Below are 18,409 nucleotides of genomic sequence, written 5' to 3'. Positions count from 1 at the left end.
ATTAAGAACAGAATGAATAAAAACGGGGGAATGCACTGGATTTTTCTATTTTTCTCGTGTCCCTTATCTAGTGACAGCCAATTCTATTTTTGAATTGTGAGATACCCTCTTACCGTCCCATATAATAACTTTTCATCTTCAACTGAATTATCAGTGAAATGAAATTCGATCGTTTGTCTGTTACCGCTCGATACATTCGTACACAGGTCCTGCGAAATCGAGGACAAACGGTCAATCAGCTTTCTGTAAACTTGTACCAAGTTACAGGTATCGAGTTACAATGATTAGAAATCAGCCACGTGCAGCCCATTTGCATGCGCGACGACCGCGTGTTGTGCCTTCATTAACTCGCCAGCACATGGCAAACAGGCGTCAATGGTGTAGGCAGCGTAGACATTGGGCTAATCGTCGATGAACGCGTGTAAAGTTCTCAGATGAGTCAGATTTACTCTGGATTTCACCAATAGGCGTGCTCGCGTTTGGAGGCCTGTAAATGAGCGTCATGTTAACATTAACGTCAGGCAGCATGACAGATTCGGGCGTGGGTCTGTTATGGTGTGGGGAGGAATCACCAAGACTGGCAGAACGGACTTGCATATTGATCAAGGAAGGGTCACTGGTGTGTACTACTGTGACCACACCCTGGCACCGATAGTTGTGCCCTTTGCTCAACGTGCAGGTCGACGTTTCATCTTTCAAGATGATAATGCCCGTGCCCCCGCGCTCGTGTCGTGAATGACCACCTCCAGCGTCACCATATTATCCAATCCATATGCCTTGGCCAGCCACGAGTCCTGACCTTTCTCCTATAGAGCATGTCTGGGACATGATTCGGAGACGTGTTCGTCGACGTCAACGTCAACCGACAATACTGCAAGAATTGATCGTGACACTGCAAGAGAGGAGTGGGTCAGATTGCCCCAAATCTTGATTGGACGGTTGATTGGGAGCATGCCACGACTAATTGCTGAATGTCTGAGGATTGGTGGAGCAATTACTCATTAATAAGACAAAAATCAAAAACGTCCATTTTCACTTTTGACAGTGTATCTCTTTGCGAGTGAAATGGGGCCGTCAGATAAGCCGCCCATATGAACTGTTTATGTTCATGTGTAGGCAATTGGCCTGTTATTAACATACACTGGTTACCTGTAATAAAAACAGCAGTGCATTTCCGCAGTTTTGTATTGTTTCTGAATATCCTCTACTTTTTTTGAAGAGTATATAATAAAGGGTACATTGTGAACGAACGAAATTAAAGAATACTGTATGGATATGGTGATTAACATCTACAGCATTTGTATCAAATGAAATTATAGGAGGAAAATATAGAATTACAAATAAACGTTCATATAATTGTTTACGTGCAGAAATAATTCATTAAATTAAAGTTTCGGATATTAGGGGGTCGAGATTCCATAATTTACTGTTGTGTTGAATTAGACAAATCAGGACTCAGAACGAGTCGTCGCGTATTAAAGATACATTATGGGAGATTAGATAAAGAGCTGACAGTTCTCACCATAATAGTTAAAAAAAGCTAGATAATGTAAAGGCAATTTGCTGAAAGTTTCAGTCAAATTGATCCACTCTGAACCGAGATTTTAGCGATTGAATTTTCGGTCTAGCCTCGATCATCATTACTAAAGTCGGTACGATAAATAACATAGTCTCGATTATCCATTTCATGATTAAATCATGGATGGAAGTCGAACAGCAAATCGGAACCTAATCCAATAAACATCGCAGGCTAGCGATGACATCGAGAGATGATTATGGTCTGGATAAGTTAATTAATGTCTAATTAAAAATTTAGATAAATTTTCGGCCCTAAAGAAAGAACTGCAATAGGCAGATTTAGCTCTTGCATAATGTATTTTTAATATAAGGTTTGAAATTAAATTGGATAATACTACATAAGTATACTGGACACAATATATGGTGTATAATTTTGTACTTAATAAAATATTTGTTCAGTGTTTGTACTTAAAAAAAATATTTGTTCACTGTCATGGTATTTTCAAAAAGCTACAAGTTTCTAATTAACGACAAAAGTATATTATTACCTGTAAAGTAAATAACTCCACAGATTAAATAACAATCTACACCTGTCTCCCAGCTCACAAACCCTTCTCAGACTTAAGTTAAGAATTTACTTAACCTCCAATCACTGTTTATGAGAGTTATCTTTGATTCAGAAACAAAAACATTTGCACATCATGTAGTTTCTTATTGATGTATTTGATACATTAAAACAACAAAGGTATTATAAAGTTTATATTTATTTAAAATAAGGCGAACAATTTTGAGTAAATTCTTAAGTCTGAGAATGCTTGAGCGAGGTTAACTAAATGTCCGCAAGTCCTATATCGATAATTGGAGCATTAGCATGAACCGAAATTCTAGAAGCCGAAACTACAGTGTGTCAACCAAATCATTTATATTCGTTTTTTGATAAAAAAAAACGTCCCAAATTTTTTGGAAAATTCTTAACAGATCTGCTAACATAATTATGAAAATGGTGCCTAAAACTAAAGCGACTGAAACCGCGCCGATATTCTGGCTAGATATTCGAGGATCGTATGCACTTGACATTTTTCTGACAGTTGAAGATAATTTGTCTTTCTGTATCATCAAAGGTCGAGTTAATTCTCGATTCTTTAAAAGTAAACCTGAATAGTTAACGTATTTAAAGCATTTACATTGACATAATTTAGAGGCTGGATGGACTGGTCTAGTACTATTAATAAATGTGTTCGTTGATACTTTAATGGATGTTGAAGTTACTTGTGTGTTTGTAGTGGTATTTGCACCAATTGCCAGTTCTGGGGATGCCGAAGTGCCGTCCTCGTTTGTTGAAACTCCAGTAGATGCCGGAGTGTCTTGCATGGAGGTTGTATCTTCCTCATCTGTAGAAACTTCAATTGATGCTGTTGTGTCTTGTCCGGTTGATGCGCTATTCACATTTGTTGAAACGGCAGTGTCATGCGCTAAAGTTGTTGTGTCTCTATCACCTTGTGTCGACACTTTACTGGTTATAAAAATCGATTGTCTGGTTGTGCCATCATTCGAAAATGACCCTTTTGTAGAATGCTCCAGAAGAGTGTTTGTTACCGCTGGAAAACAATAGGACAATTCTATGAACAGTTCCATCCTATTGGGTTGGAGAAAGCTCGGGTAAGTTAATATCATGAGTGAATGGATGTTGCGGGCCTCCCACCAGACCCCCAATTGAAATTAATTCTTTACAGAAAAGAAAATTACCGTTGGTGGAAATGTGAGAGTGATTTTAATATATTTCCACCATACCTACATGATACAAGAGCGATGACGCATTCCTGATCAATGAGCCACCAAGAGATATATTACGTGCCCTACTATAATCTGTACACAGGAGTTTAGTTTGTCAACTCGTTTCCAGTGTACTAATTCCTACCAATTTGTCCACGTAACCCTGTTTTTGACTCATCCGAACGACTATACACAATTGTCACATTAACCATTTAGTTGTCGGAGGTGAACATAGAGTTTTCCTTTATATCACATATCTTATACTATATGAAACTAACAGTATACAGTTTTCCAAGACAATTTTACAAATCTATTTTTAAACTCAATAAAACGTCACAGGCACTTGAAGGGATTAAAATAAAACTTCTTACTACTGCTTGACTATATATTATAGTATATAAAAGGTATTTCAGCCGCCATCTTTGTTTTCACGTCTTTAAGGCATTACGTCTGATAACATCTCACAATACTCACTAGTTCTAACACTACCCGTCGTTTTTATTGCCAACGAGACCTTATTTGATCATTATTCAGTTTCCGATGTAATTAAATTGGCCATTTAACAGCGTTATTAATTACAAATCAAACGTGAAGTTTTTGCACTTGCCGAAATTCATGTTCAACGGCCCGGAAATAAGTTGTGTTTGTAGCAGTCTGTATCACCCAGTCCCTCATAAACCATCCGTTACTGGAAATTTGGTCGGTAAATGATCGAGCCTACGAAGCGAGGCCGCAGGTGCAGTCTGGATCACCCAGTTCCTAGGAAAATAATCGAGTAACGGATAGGTTTATGAGGGACTGGGTGATACAGACTGCTACAAACTCAACTTATTTCCGGGCCGTTGAACATGAATTTCGGCAAGTGACAGCGAGTATTGTGAGATGTTATCAGACGTAATGCCTTGAAGACGTGAAAACAAAGATGGCGGCTGAAATACCTTTTATATACTATAATATATAGTCAAGCAGTAGTAAGAAGTTTTATTTTAATCCCTTCAAGTGCCTGTGGGCCCGTGTACCGGTTGTTAACTCTTAGGTTCTATAAAAATTCAGGACCATAAATACGAAACGAAATAAAGATGTACCTACTTATACATTCCACTTCAATATAGGTCCACCTGGTGGCGTTCTCTTCCACATGATGACAAAAAAAACTTAAGAAGGAGCTGCCTTTGCAAAGATTATCTACATGATTTACATCTATCAATGCCGAGTAAAAGTTCCAGTATGATTTACTACCCTTCCAAATCTGGCAATGTCGGAAGTTCATCTTCGTTATTGTGTCAGTACTTCGAACTACCAGACGTTGATAATTGGTAGCTGAAACATAGAGATGGTTTACCTGGTATTAAAACATGCAGTTACTAAGTTACTATTTTTGTTGAATTAATTTTATCCTTGAGTTGTAGTTAGTAATAAACGAATAGTAACACGATAAAACTTATAATATGGAATAATATTTAATGGTTTATCAAGGATTATGATGACATGTAGGGAAAATGTAGAAATGTAATGGGGTTTAACGTCCTACTGTTCTGCTCCGAACTGGGCTAATGAAGACGGGCATACGCCATACAGTGTGCTATGAGGGGAAATTTTGCCTCGACAGCGGCACTACGGCCTACTCTTATATCGAATGTGCACGGGACCTCGGTTTTTCGTCTCATCCGAATGACTAGACAGCTGTCCTTGTCAGGCCCACCATCCTGCATCACTGACAAGGGGGAACCACGCCGGGAAATCTGAATGAACTTTCTCAGCCAATGCAGGGATCGAACACCCGACCTCGAGGCTAGCGAGCCGGCGTTTTACCCACTTAGCCAGCGAGATCCCCACATGTAGGGAAAAACTATCAGTATAATATATATATGCTGTAATAAGAATCCATCGTGTTTGTAATATTACAGTTAAAACCTGAATGTCGACCGGGGGGGGGGGGGGGCTCTTCTTAAAACTGAAAATCGCTCTCCTTTACAAAGTCATGGGGACCTCATTATCATTTATGAAACCAGGAATGAGCCCCTAACATGCAGTTATTGATCTTCTGAACCATTTCCCATACACACAACTAATCACACTCCTTGATATCAGATCACTCTCCTAATTTCTAAATATTCTTCTTATTTAAACTGGGTGAGCTTTTCTAGGGGAGCGGTTTTTTTTCATTTTGTTGATTAAGGGAGGGGTGGGGGGCTTTATTCGGGTCTCCTCTAAAGTCCGGCCCACACCGCCACGACTTGCCCAGACTCTACCCAAGGCAACGTCTTGTATCAGATAATCAGTGCAGTGTGGACAGTCCCACGACCACGATTCAATAGATTTCCGTCGCGTCGTGGCCCGTCGGCCCGACTGAGCATGTTCAATCGTAGTCGGATGCAGTTGGATGCAGTCGTGACCCATCGTTGTTTAGCCAATCAGAGAGTAGCATTTAGTCATGTGACTGTGCAGGTCATGTGCATAATCTGTGAGAGTCAGGTCTGTGTGGACTGGTACCGTTGTAGGCAAGTGAAGTGAAGACGCGACTCGATTTATTTTACAACTACCAAAGACGCTGAGTCCTTTCGGGTTGTGTGTAGTCGTAGCGGTATGGGCCGGGCTTAAAATACAAACAACAACGATTGTAACTCGTGTCTTAACCGTTGAATGCTTAATTGTTCCACGCAGCTTTCAAGTCGCGTCAGTTTTATCCCGTCGTAGGGCGACATAAGCTAGGCTTTATGTCACCCTACGACGCGATAAAACTGACGGCGACTCGAAATCGGCTACTGGTTTACGATCAAATGGAACTGATCAGTCGTGACTATCTGGGCGACCTGAGCGCTCCTTCGACAGGTGTAAAGCCCGGCCCATACCGCCACGACTTGCCCAGACTCTACCCAACGCAACGTCTTGTCTCAGATAATCAGTGCAGTGTGGACAGTCCCACGACCACGATTCAATCGATTTCCGTCGCGTCGTGGCCCGTCGGCCCGATTGAACATGTTCAATCGTAGTCGGATGCAGTTGGCATCTTGACAAAATATAATGTCACTTTTATGCTTCCGGTTTACTTTTGGAATCACTCGCTAGAGGGAAAGTGGCGTAACTTACGACGCATAATCTGCGAGAGTCGGGCCTGTGTGGACTGCTACCGTCGTAGGCAAGTGAAGTAAAGGCGCGACAAGATTTTTTTTTTACAACTACCCAATACTATAGTATTTTTCTATAGAAAATTTAACATAAATCGGTAGGAAAAATTATAGGATTTGCACTACAGAAACTCTAGAATACCTTCGGACGTTATTTGCTAAGGCCCCCCCCCCCCCCAAAAAAAAAAAAAAAAATTCTGAAGAATACTATAGAATTTCATCTATAGAAAATATGATAGCCCCCCACCACCCGCGCCACAAGAAAAGTATAGGAAATTTGGTTAACTATAGGTAATTTGGTTACGGGTACATTACAACTGACAGCCAACTAATGTTATCGTTAAACAAATAACGGAGCTCCCGGCCCCAGGCCCAGCCCCATAGCCCCCACCCACTCCGCTGGGCCTGTTTTGACTTAAATAACAGACGTCTGCCTTCTTTCAAGAGAATGTTAGTCTATTAATCGTATCTACCCCCCCCCCCCCCTTGTTTAATCACAGGTAATCAAGACAAAACGTATTTTTTAATACTCACGACACTGTGGAATAAAACAATGCTCATAACCATTATCTGATATGGCATAGCACCAAGCGCTACTCTGTGATCGCCCAGGATTTCTACAGTTGTTATCTTTGGTATAACCAAAGAAAGCCTCGCTGTGAAAAGATAATACACCTTGTGGTGCATTGTGCCAATGATTACATCGACCACCTGACAGGGTAGTTACAAACGAACCCTGAAACAAATGACTGTCTTCTGTTTGAGCACATATATCCCCTGAAAAATGGACACCATCATTAAAATGACTCTGCTCTATAGAGGCAAGGATTGTGGGTTTGAAGGGTGTCCTTACACAAACAACCTGCCTTTGATGTCTCTAAATACCCTTTTTATACTAAGGCGCCCTTTACATCTCAATGCACAACACCAAGATTATCCAGTTTAGAGGCTTGACTATGGGCTTGTCGTGAATAAATTAATAATTTATAAAACTTTTGAAACTAATAGGCATATTAAGCTGAGTTCACCAGATTTCAAAATACTTATTAGCATGGATTCAACTGATATACTATTACAATTACATACCACACTTGGCTACAGCACAAAAATCTTTCTTTGTATAGTCTAAGTCTATATAACACCAAATTGTTTCTTTATAAGAATTAGGGTTTCGACAGAAGTTCTCTGCTAGTTTCAGGTCATCATCAGGGAACTGGTTAATGTCGGAGTAAGCTGTGTTATTTGGATGAATCCAGGGCAAACAGGCGTTTCCCTTTACAGTTGTATTCATCCGACCTTTATAATCTGTCCCCCTCGATGTACGTAGACATTCTACAACTAAAACACAACTGTACCGAATTAAAGCCGCATTTTATTTCCGCGAACACAAGCTACATATTTATATTCCAGTCGCTTTGCAATCTAAATAAAATGAGACGTAATTTCATGTTGTTCCACTGGTCCCTTAACGAACACTCGCACGAAAAGCACGCGACGGGACTGTATGACGACAGCATACTAGCACCATAGACTTTCATTAGACAGTTACTCAGATGTCTTGATAATTAATGCCTTTTAATAAAAGTTTCGTTATTACGGTTGTTGAGTCGTCCAATCAAAATCTGTGTAAGGAAACGCCCTAATACAGAGGTGGCGTCGATTAAATATCCGACAAAATAAACTTTTCACATCGATTCTGACCATGACATACTAGAGCAGGAGCCCAGGGGGTTAACCTAGCTGAAAAATGTACCAATTTTCTCCTATATGGTATCAATGTATGTATATTATGGTATCATCAGAATGTAAGTCTGCTGGGTTTCTGGTGGTGGGTGTGGTATTCCACGCCCAAAATGCCATGGCCCCCAACTAGTTTTGATTAGCCCAAAAGTGTACCACATGAAAATCGCACAGCAATGTACTGTACATCTTCAGGTATTACAAAAACACCCTGACAGACATTTCTAGTGGTGGGGTACCCCTGACAGAGCTATGTAATTGCCAAACATTTGTAGTGATGGAGTATCCCTGACAAGATTTATCTAATTTCCAGACCAAAGCTAGGCTAGATTAGCTCAAATCTGTACCACCTAAAACAGCTTTGGAGTTGTTCAGTACCACCACAGGAATCATGAATGACCACTGGGTTGCCCCTAACAGACACGCCCAAAATAACACGACCCCCAACTAGGATAGATTAGTCGGCACTGTTCCTGTTGTCCAAAAAGTTAAAAATTATGCCAGGATGCGTAGAATACTAATACCTAGCACATATGGAAGAGGCGATAAACTGCGGTTGTAGGAACAATTTTATTTTCCAAAAACGCATTTTTTAGCCCCATAAAATGTTTTTTGCCCCAAAATCAATTTCTTGCAATCGCAGTTTATCGCCTCTTCCATACGTGCTAGGTATTAGTATCCTGGCTAAAAATCTAATTTTTTTAGAACACGGGAACAGTGCCTGCGAAGCTAGCCTAGTTGGGGGCGTGGCATTTTGGGGCGTGTCTGTCAGAGTGTTTTTGTAATACCTGAAGATGTACGGTACACTGCAGTAAGATTTTTGTGTGGTACACTTTTGAGCTAATCTAGCCTAGTTGGGGATCATGGCATTTAGGGCGTGGAATACCATACCCACCACCAGAAACCCGGCAGACTTACATTCTGATGATACATACATTGATACCATATAGGAGAAAATTGGTACACTTTTCAGCTAGGTTAACCCCCTGGGCTCCCGGTCTATACCGGTACCTTATATTATACAGTGTTAGAAGGCTCGGATGTTTAATTACCTTTCCAAGGACGCCTCGCCTTGGCCTTTCTACGACCTAGCTATCTCAAACTGTGCATAAAACAATTACTGTTTGGTTATTCAGGGGAGTGTCCAGAAATTTGAGCAGCAAAATGGTTATTTCAGAAATGACAAATACGCAGAAACTTGTGGTAAATATAAAGCCGTACCTTTTCCTACCCATGGAAAACCAAAAACTCTGACCTCACAAAGATATAGACCGTCTGGATCTGTGGTTACTACTCTGATTGAAGTGCTGATTGGATAGTAATTACAGTAGAAAGTCACTACCAGTGGATTACCAGGATTTCTATCAGCTTTGCATTCAGCCCATTTTCCACCAACAGACAATGCGTGTACATGCATTTTGTCCCATAATGCCGCCTCTACAAAATTAAAGAGAACATATCACAAACTGCCTCTGCTGTCACAGTTGTTGGTAATAGCAGGGTGTGAAAATCATAACCCCTATGATTGAATAGTTATGATTTTGAGGTAATTGTTATGTTGGAAGTGATAAATATGAACATACTAATGGAGATGGTAACTGGATATAACAGAACAAACGATATGATACTGAGGTTAACACAATAGTGACATTCAATCTGATTAAAATACAGATCTATATTTCGTTTCGTTTTTTTATACTTTCAATGGCCTACACTACATGAAGATCTGACTAGTTGTTTTGGGAAGTCGCGTCAGATGTCACACGAGCGGCTTTTGGCCCTATGACGTCAGACATTTGATTAACCAATCAGCATTGATGTTTCTCGTGGATTACCCACAGTTCCGTGCACCACACGCCAAAGGCTCACCGCAACAGACCGTTTCATTGGCTAATTCCTCACATCATCCAGAACACGTAAATGATAACAAGTCTTCCAGGTCCAAGTGTAGTAAAGATAAGTAAAACGAAATTTTGAATTATAAAAAACGAATCTGTATTTTAATCAGATTGAGTGACGTTGAACATAACACAGCAGATGATACTGTGGGGTATTACAAAATATATGATACTGAAGATGCATGCAGCAAAAACACAATAAATAATACTACAGATAATAAAACAAACGCAACAGACTGACATAGAAAAACATAGCATTATGATACTAAGTATATCAACAACAACAAAAAAATAATAAACAACAAACGATACAGCGCAGAACGTCACGATACAACAAAACAGGTGATACTGAAGATTATTGAGCAGAATTCATGACATAACCTAATAAACGGACTTCAATGCATGTGACTTCTTACTTACATAATATTACAGAAAACTGATCAGCTACCTATCACCTTTGTGCTATTTTTGACCAGATAATTCTTGGAGACCCCGCCTAACAAATCCACGCAAGCGGATAATTACACCTGTACTGCATGAGTATTAAAGGCCCAAACTCACCACCTAATGTAACAGTGATCATGTTGATTTCAGTGGTACTGTTTAACAATATTTCAGCCTCCGAAGTTCTATTACATGTCTCATTTTTGTCATCTGTCCAGATGTTGTCTGGAGCATCTCCACTAACTGCAGCCCAATTCTGATGATCTTTAATGGACAATACAATCAACAAAACTCAACGAAGTATACAATAGACAGCAAATACCCCTAATTTTGGAAGATGCATCATATGTCGTGTATTCAATACTATTGTTATATTACCGGTGCATGTTTAAATGCTAACTTAGTTCCATGCCCCAATTATTAGACACTTTTAAAACCTGTGTGCTTTCTTTGTAAATGTGCCTTAATAATTTCAATAACAGTAGTAATATATAGGACAGTATATTTCGAACCCCCGACCCTCCACCTCATTTGTATATACCAGAAAGGCTTAATAAAACAGACCTCGCGAGTCGCGAACCAACATTTAATGTTGTAAGCGTTGCCTTCTTTGTTACATTTAAGCATCTAGTTTCAGAAATCATGCCAATCATGACATATCAAATGATTTATGTCTGGTATACCCAAGGACTGGCAGTGGCAAAGATATCGTATCTAGTTCGGATGGGACTTAATCGACGTTTTGAATTCGGCAAGGAGTACTCCAATCAGGTATACCTGTACACTGTCTTGTTTGACCAGACCATCTGTAGTTTAAACTGCAAACAGCAGGATCGAATGTTTTCTCGTAGCCTAGATTATAGAAGCCAGGCTGACACGAATAATTCGCTATATCCCCCAGTTGTTTATCATTATAACTTGGAATTGTCATGCCATATTTTAAAGATGGCTGCAGGCAACTAACTGAAGTTCAATCAGAAAAAGCAAACATTAATGTTAAGTTTTTAAAATTTCATTAGCAATTTGGAGATATTCGTTGTAATTTCAGATCGGATTGTATGCCAAATTTGAGACAGATCTAACCAGGTAAGCTTTTTAAGGTTCATTATTGAAGTGGTACACATAGGCAATATTAATTTCAAGGGGTTTTAAGGAGTTCACCGCTTGGATTTTTGTATAATGACGTGAAGCTAGCGATATTTTGAATAGAATATTTTCTTGTTGACATTCATAAAGGCTCTTTAAATGGGATTTAAGGGATAACGAGCCAGGATAAGCAAAAAAATAAATGATTTAGGGATTATATATGGGGTACGTGCGTAATAGATACCTCGATTAACTAAATATAGATAAATGACCTGCGAGAAAGAGTTTAAATAGGAAAAGAGATGAATAACATGTTTCGACAGACTATATTACAGTTCACAGCGTTAGCTGTTGTCTGCAAGTCAAATTGCATCTCTTAACAGGCAATATCCATTTAAAGATTCATTCCACTTTACTGATTGTTTTTGATATTTGCTCATGTAATTAAGAAGTTTATTTTATTCTAGTCGTATTGTCCACATACCATTACATTGATCTGCCATTTTGATCTGGACATTTGAGTACTGCATTTTATTAAATGTCTTGAGAATCTGCTTATTTTAAAGGTAAATTATCAATCCAAGCCTTATAATTTTCTGACAATATCTTCTTCTTCTGCTTCTTCTATTAGTTTTTATCGTCCACTCCACTGAGGGTGATATTTCAGATAAGATGGTTTTTTTTTATTATATTGAAAATTTCATTCAAATTAGTTTATTCTGAGGGAAGTTATCACTATTTAGCGGTTTGACAGGTTTGATTGTTTATTATCGTAACAATAGTACTTGTTATTCGAGACTTAGCTCCCTCCCCCCCTTCTCCATTTTTGAATTAAATCATTATATGGACGATGCATTCTAATCTACTTAAAATCGGAGCCATCCTGCGGCCTAGACAATTGATTATGGGCTTAGCATGTTAATAAATGTTTAAATAATAGTGTATATGACATTTAGCAAACTTAAAGACCCGCAATAGGCAGATTTAGCGCTTACCTAATGCATCTTAGATTAACTATGAGTAATTAGTACTTACCACTGCTAGGCCTACCGTTTACTCTAATGTTACAAAGTATTAGAGACCCTTCTTGCTCTGATTCTGCAAACAAAACCACTTTAGTTTTGCTAAAGGCATTACATTTAACTATATAAGTATTTCCTAGCTCGATATCTTCCAAATATCCACAAAGTTTCCATAAGCTATCACTTTGGAGGACCCTTACCTTTATCTTTTTTGGAACATCTGTAAATAAACAACAATCAAAACAAAAGTTTAAATATATTTCTCTGGAATTTTAAAGAAGTATGAAAATAAAACGCCAGATTGTTAGGAAATATTTACCTTGTCTGACGGTTAGGGCTCAAATACTGAAAATTCTGCAAATACCCCAGAAAACAAGGGTTACGAAACTTTTTGGGGGGTTATTCACCTTCAATTTTCAAAGAGGAAATTAAAAGATGCCCTAATGTAAAAGGGCTGCTTTATGAAGTTGTCTTAGCTTTGTATGTGGACCAAATTTGTATGTGAATAGTTTGGCAGTCATACACTCTTTGAGCGCTGCAAAGCACACTTCTAAGCCTCTATAGGTATCTGAAGATTCGTTGACATTGAAAGCAGGAGCTGGTTAAACTTGTTACGTATTTGACTAAGTTGTCTAGTCTATAGAGTGAATTGGCGTAACTAGGTTCTCCATGTGCGCATTTTTACGGGGTTTCCGCGCTTGTTGCCGTTGGTCACATGTAAATGGCCCCATTATATTTGCATTAGACCACCATTTCGCCTGCGAAAACGTATGCCGAAACGCCGCAAAAACGCTATATGAACAAGGGGCCTAAGAGTACCAATCAATGTGGAACTCTTCTCTGGGGAACTTTGGGCTCTAGCTTTGTTTTTCTAATATTGACAATCTGTTCTCGATCATGTAAACACATTCAAAACCATAGGAGTGATGTTTTGTGAATACCAAGTTCCTGTTACTGTCCTGCCCATTCATCTAGCCAATGCCCAGAGACATCATTTTGGGCAAAAACGATACCCCAACTCATTGCACAATACAGCACTTAATGTAGAACTTCTAACAAAGTAGTGGGGTTGTCTAAACCGTCAAAAATGAAACCAAAACGAAATGAAAATCCAAATATTTCCAATCATATCTCTCTCGAGCCAACAGCCCCTCAAATGGTCCAATAAAAGCAGCACGCGCTTATTAACTATATCGTTTTCAAAGAGAAGTTAAATCTACGAATGGTGAAGCAGTTCGCGAGACCATCGCGAAATTCCATGTTAACTGACTTACGTATATATAGTAAAGATGCATTATGTAAGAACAGGTTTTTTATTTCGGCATTAAATGTTATATAAACTACATTTATTCACATGACAAGCCTGTAATCTACTCTCTAGAACAACGGATGGCAGAGATTTAAATGAATTAAGACACCCGCGCGAATTAAGAAATGAACAATAAACTGGGTAATCGAGATTTAGTCTTGATTGTTGCGATAATTAACCCTACATCTTCTCAAACCTTCAAATACCCATAACTTCGCTCAGAATAAAATAATTTGAATGAAATTTTCAATATTTTCATTTATCATTGTCTTTTTCTTATACGTAGAAAGAACGGTCATCTAAATCTTACATTATAATTGACTTACCTGATATATTGGATAACGTAAAATGTACGGAATAAACGTCTACCAAGTATTCTGGTCGACCATTAACCAAATCTATTGTAATGTATGATTTATAAGAATATCCTGTCGTGTAACAGACGGTTGTTGAGTTCATCTCTATAACAGTTGGGGTGGGTGAAACTGACACAGGCATACCCTCGGCGTGATTTGTATAGTCTGAAGTGAAAATATAAAAATTTAGGATCTTTTAAAACTTTCACCAAGGCCAGGACGATGTTCATTTAAAATGGTTGTCTGATTCACAGACCTGCCATCTATATATAATGCGAGTACAGATTGATACAGACGAGAGAGAGAGAGAGAGAACGGGGTTTGACGTCCACTTGACACAAACTAGGCCACTTCGGGACTAATATTTGGTTCAATTTTATTTCAATAATTCGTTTGCGCGTAGGATCTCGAGTCTTATATTAGTCGGTGGAAACCGGAGAAAACTCACGAGGTTGGCAGGCGACCCTACTCCTTGCCACTTATAAGCGGGATGATGCAAAGCGCACGCGTTACCCCCCCCCCCTCAACACACACACACACCCTGACATTGATACAAGTCAAATATCCTCATTATCCGGGTATTTTCATCGATTTCGGAATAACGACGTCATCCCCAAAATGCTTACTGTGTTCGGAATGCTACGCTACATGATCACGACAAGGTTTCTTTTAAGTACACGTCAACGTGTACACGGGACCGCAGGTTTTCGTCCCACCCGAACCACAGACAAGTGGAAACGACGCGGGAAATCCTGAGGTACTTTCTAGGCCGGCACCGAGATAGAATCCGGGAACTTCGGGCTCACTGAACCTCCCTGGGTTCATACACATTACCATACTCAGACTCCAGTTCACAAAGCATTCTCATACTTAAGTAAAGTATACTTTACTTAGAATTGTTCGCCTTATTTTAAATAAAATATAGCTCTTTATAAAACGTTTGTAGTTTTAATGTATCAAATACATCAATAAGAAACTATGTGCAAAGTTTTGTGTTTCTGAATAAAAGATATTTCTCAAAAAGAGTGATTGAAGGTTGAGTAAAACTTAAATAAAGTCTGAGAATGCTATGTGAAACCGGGGCCATCTCTATTTCTCATTGATCATGTAGTTGCCATTCTAAGATGCATTATCACTTTCGAAAAGCAGATAAACATTTATACAATTTTATAAAGAGCACTACACTTTGGACTAATTCATAGTCTATGCAAGCTGTTGAAATACCACTCTCCATGAAAAATGGTCGGACGGTACTCGGACCCGTCACAATTTAACTTAGTAATACTATTTATATAAGTCAAATGAAATGAAATGGGGTTTAACGTCCTTCTGTTCTGCTCCTAACCTGGGATAATGAAGACGGGCATACGCCATACAGTGTGCTATGAGGGAAATTTTGCCCGGGCAGCGGCGCTACGGCCTACTCTTATATCGAATTCCAACTGCCAAGGGATCTTTTACGTACACGCCAATGTGTACACGGGACCTCGGTTTTTCGTCCCATCCGAACGACTAGACAGCTGTCCTTGTCAGGCCCTACATCCTGCATCACTGACAAGGGGAAACCACGCCGGAAAATCTGAATGAAAATTCTCGGCCAATGCAGGGATCGAACACCCGACCTCCAGGCTAGCGAGCCAGCGTCTTACCCACTTAACCAAAAAAAAAAATCTTGTTCTTGTTGCTTCTCGGAGTGACGCTATTCAAAAAAAGGCCTAAGGTTTCGCCAATTATGTATACAATAGACATGGAAATTGGCATGCTTGTCATATGGACAATTGTACATCGTTTGGCGGAGTTTTGTTATGACGTCATAATTCCAAGGTGGCTGCGATGACATCGTACTCAGTTCCTGGTCCATAGCCTAGATCAATTCTGCAGGCGGCCTTAATATTTAGACCTGGCTGTGGGACTTCTGATTTGACCATCTCCATAAAATTGTATATGTAGTCAAACCTATAGCGTCATTTTTTGTATACAAACATTCGAACCCCCTTTAAAATTACTTACCCATACATAGGAAAATGTTACCAATCCATCCATATATGTCACAGGTAAATGTGTGCGAGTTTGTATCCACAAATAGCCAGTTTTTTAAACAGGCATACTCCACTTCCGTCGCCGTTTCACGAACTTTCCAGGCACCTAGCAGGTCTGGTGGTGTTCCACAGACTCCTAAAATATTCATACAAAATTAGATTTGCAAGGCTACTACCAATAGACTTACATTTCATCACCCCAGTCCTGTTGATGGATCACACATTGTTTGGTGTTCTAGAAAGAGAAGGGGGGTGGAGGGGGAATAGAGTGGTTTAATGTGTGCGCTTTATATCATAAGGTCTGTATTTGTAATAAAATTGTACATGTAGTCCCGATATGGCGTCCTCGGTGACTAGTTATAACTAACATAGAAGCACTGGTCAGTAGCCAAAACTCAAAAAACCCAAACTATTCAATTGGCATCAGGTGTTCTTGAAAGAGTAAGCATACAAATAATATTATTATTGACTTACTTGTACATATTGGAGGTATACCAGTATAGTTACCATCAGCTTGACAACGTCGGTTCAAATTCCCCGATTCCAACTCAAAGAAAGCGTAACACGTGTAATTGACCCAACTACCCGGCAATCCTCTCTCCCAAACTCTATAAGCATTGCTTACAGGCCCGGGTTCTTCACAATGAACGTCTGAAAAAGAGGTAGCTTGTTAAATGAAGATGGACATTGAAATCGAAAACACACACGCGGATAGAAATGAAATAAAATAGAAAGTTCGTCGGGATTTTCCGGTGTGCCCCCCCCCCACCCCCTTGTCAGTGGTGCAGGACGGATGGAAAAAAATACCGAGGTATCGTGTTCGTCAATAGAGTAGGCCGTAGCGCCACTGTCTGGGTAAAATACCTCTCGCAGCACACTGTACCGCGTATGTCCGTCTTCATTATCCTAGTCAGGAGAGAACACTTTATACCCTGCTCCACTGACGAGGGTAGGCTACGCCTAGAAATCCCGAGGAACTTTCTCGGCCAGCACCGGGATCAAAACCGAGACATCTTGGTTAGCTAACCAGCGGCTCCTACACACGAATATTTATTATCATTATACGAAGTCACGATATACCATATTGCACAGTTATCCACGCTCGAGCCAAACGAAATGATTTTAACGTCCTGCTTTTCTGCACCAGCCGGGATAATGAAGACTGGCTCATGCAATCTGCTATGAGATAAAGTTTGCCTGGACAGCGGAGTTTTGGCCTACTTTTTGGCCAATGGCTCATTTACGTGCACCCCAAAGTGTACCCGGGACCGGGTTTAACGTCCACTCGACACATACTAGGTCATTCCGGGACTAACATATGGTTCAGTTTTATTTCAATAATTCGCTTGCGCCTAGGGTCTTTAGCAGTGGGAGGTTGGACAGGCGACCCTACTTCTTGTCACGTACAACCAGGGAATCGAAACCACACCAGTTGACTCAATGACCAACCTTATGATACAGCGCGCACGTGCTAACCATTCGGCCATCCACCCCCTCCTACACAACGGACAAGAGGAAAACACAATGAGAATCATGAAGAGCTTACTCAGCCAAGACCGGGGTTTAACTCTGGACCACCTGGTTAGTGAGCCAGTGTCTTACGCACTGCGCCACTGTAGTGTGATTCGGCTCACACTATATAGTTCATTTTACATTTAGTTGTATGACTTACCATGCCATATCTGCTAAAATGTTTAATATATACTAAACAGCAAAAAAAATCCAAAACGTCAGTACAATTTCAAAATCATAGAGGCACTTTAATCAAATCATTCTAACAAACGACTTACTAAATGGATCAAAGCAATGTTTTGTGAACAGTATGTTGACACATTAGTGATTCATTCATCACAATTCCAAGATACTACGAGAAGGTTTAGAGTCTGTACACAGTCTATACATCAGTATCTAGTGTGTCCACCGCGAGTGTCAATAACAGCAGCGCAGCGTCTGTACATGGAGTGGATCATACGATTTATGAACACCATTGGCACCTGGAACCACACTGTCAGAAAAGCCTGGCACAATCCATCGACTGTGTCTGGTCTCGGTACGACGTTATTAAGTCTCCTCTGAATTTCATCTCACAGATGTTC

The 18,409-nt window shown here is 39.8% G+C and overlaps 1 protein-coding gene across 1 annotated transcript; it reads right to left on the bottom strand.

The window, feature by feature from the left end:
• Positions 1-2,062: 2,062 nt before the first annotated feature.
• Positions 2,063-17,993, bottom strand: LOC126809500 (uncharacterized). Its single transcript, XM_056098844.1, has 4 exons — positions 17,986-17,993; positions 6,954-7,075; positions 2,507-2,672; positions 2,063-2,066 (listed from the first exon to the last, which is right to left on the bottom strand). The coding sequence occupies exons 1-4, from the start codon at positions 17,991-17,993 to the stop codon at positions 2,063-2,065; spliced, it is 300 nt and encodes a 99-aa protein (XP_055954819.1).
• Positions 17,994-18,409: the final 416 nt, after the last annotated feature.

Source organism: Patella vulgata, chromosome 1 (assembly GCF_932274485.2).
Source record: "Patella vulgata chromosome 1, xgPatVulg1.2, whole genome shotgun sequence".
Taxonomy (NCBI): domain Eukaryota; kingdom Metazoa; phylum Mollusca; class Gastropoda; family Patellidae; genus Patella; species Patella vulgata.
The sequence above is the reverse complement of the archived record's forward strand: the minus strand, read 5'-3'. Positions and strand labels throughout refer to the sequence as shown.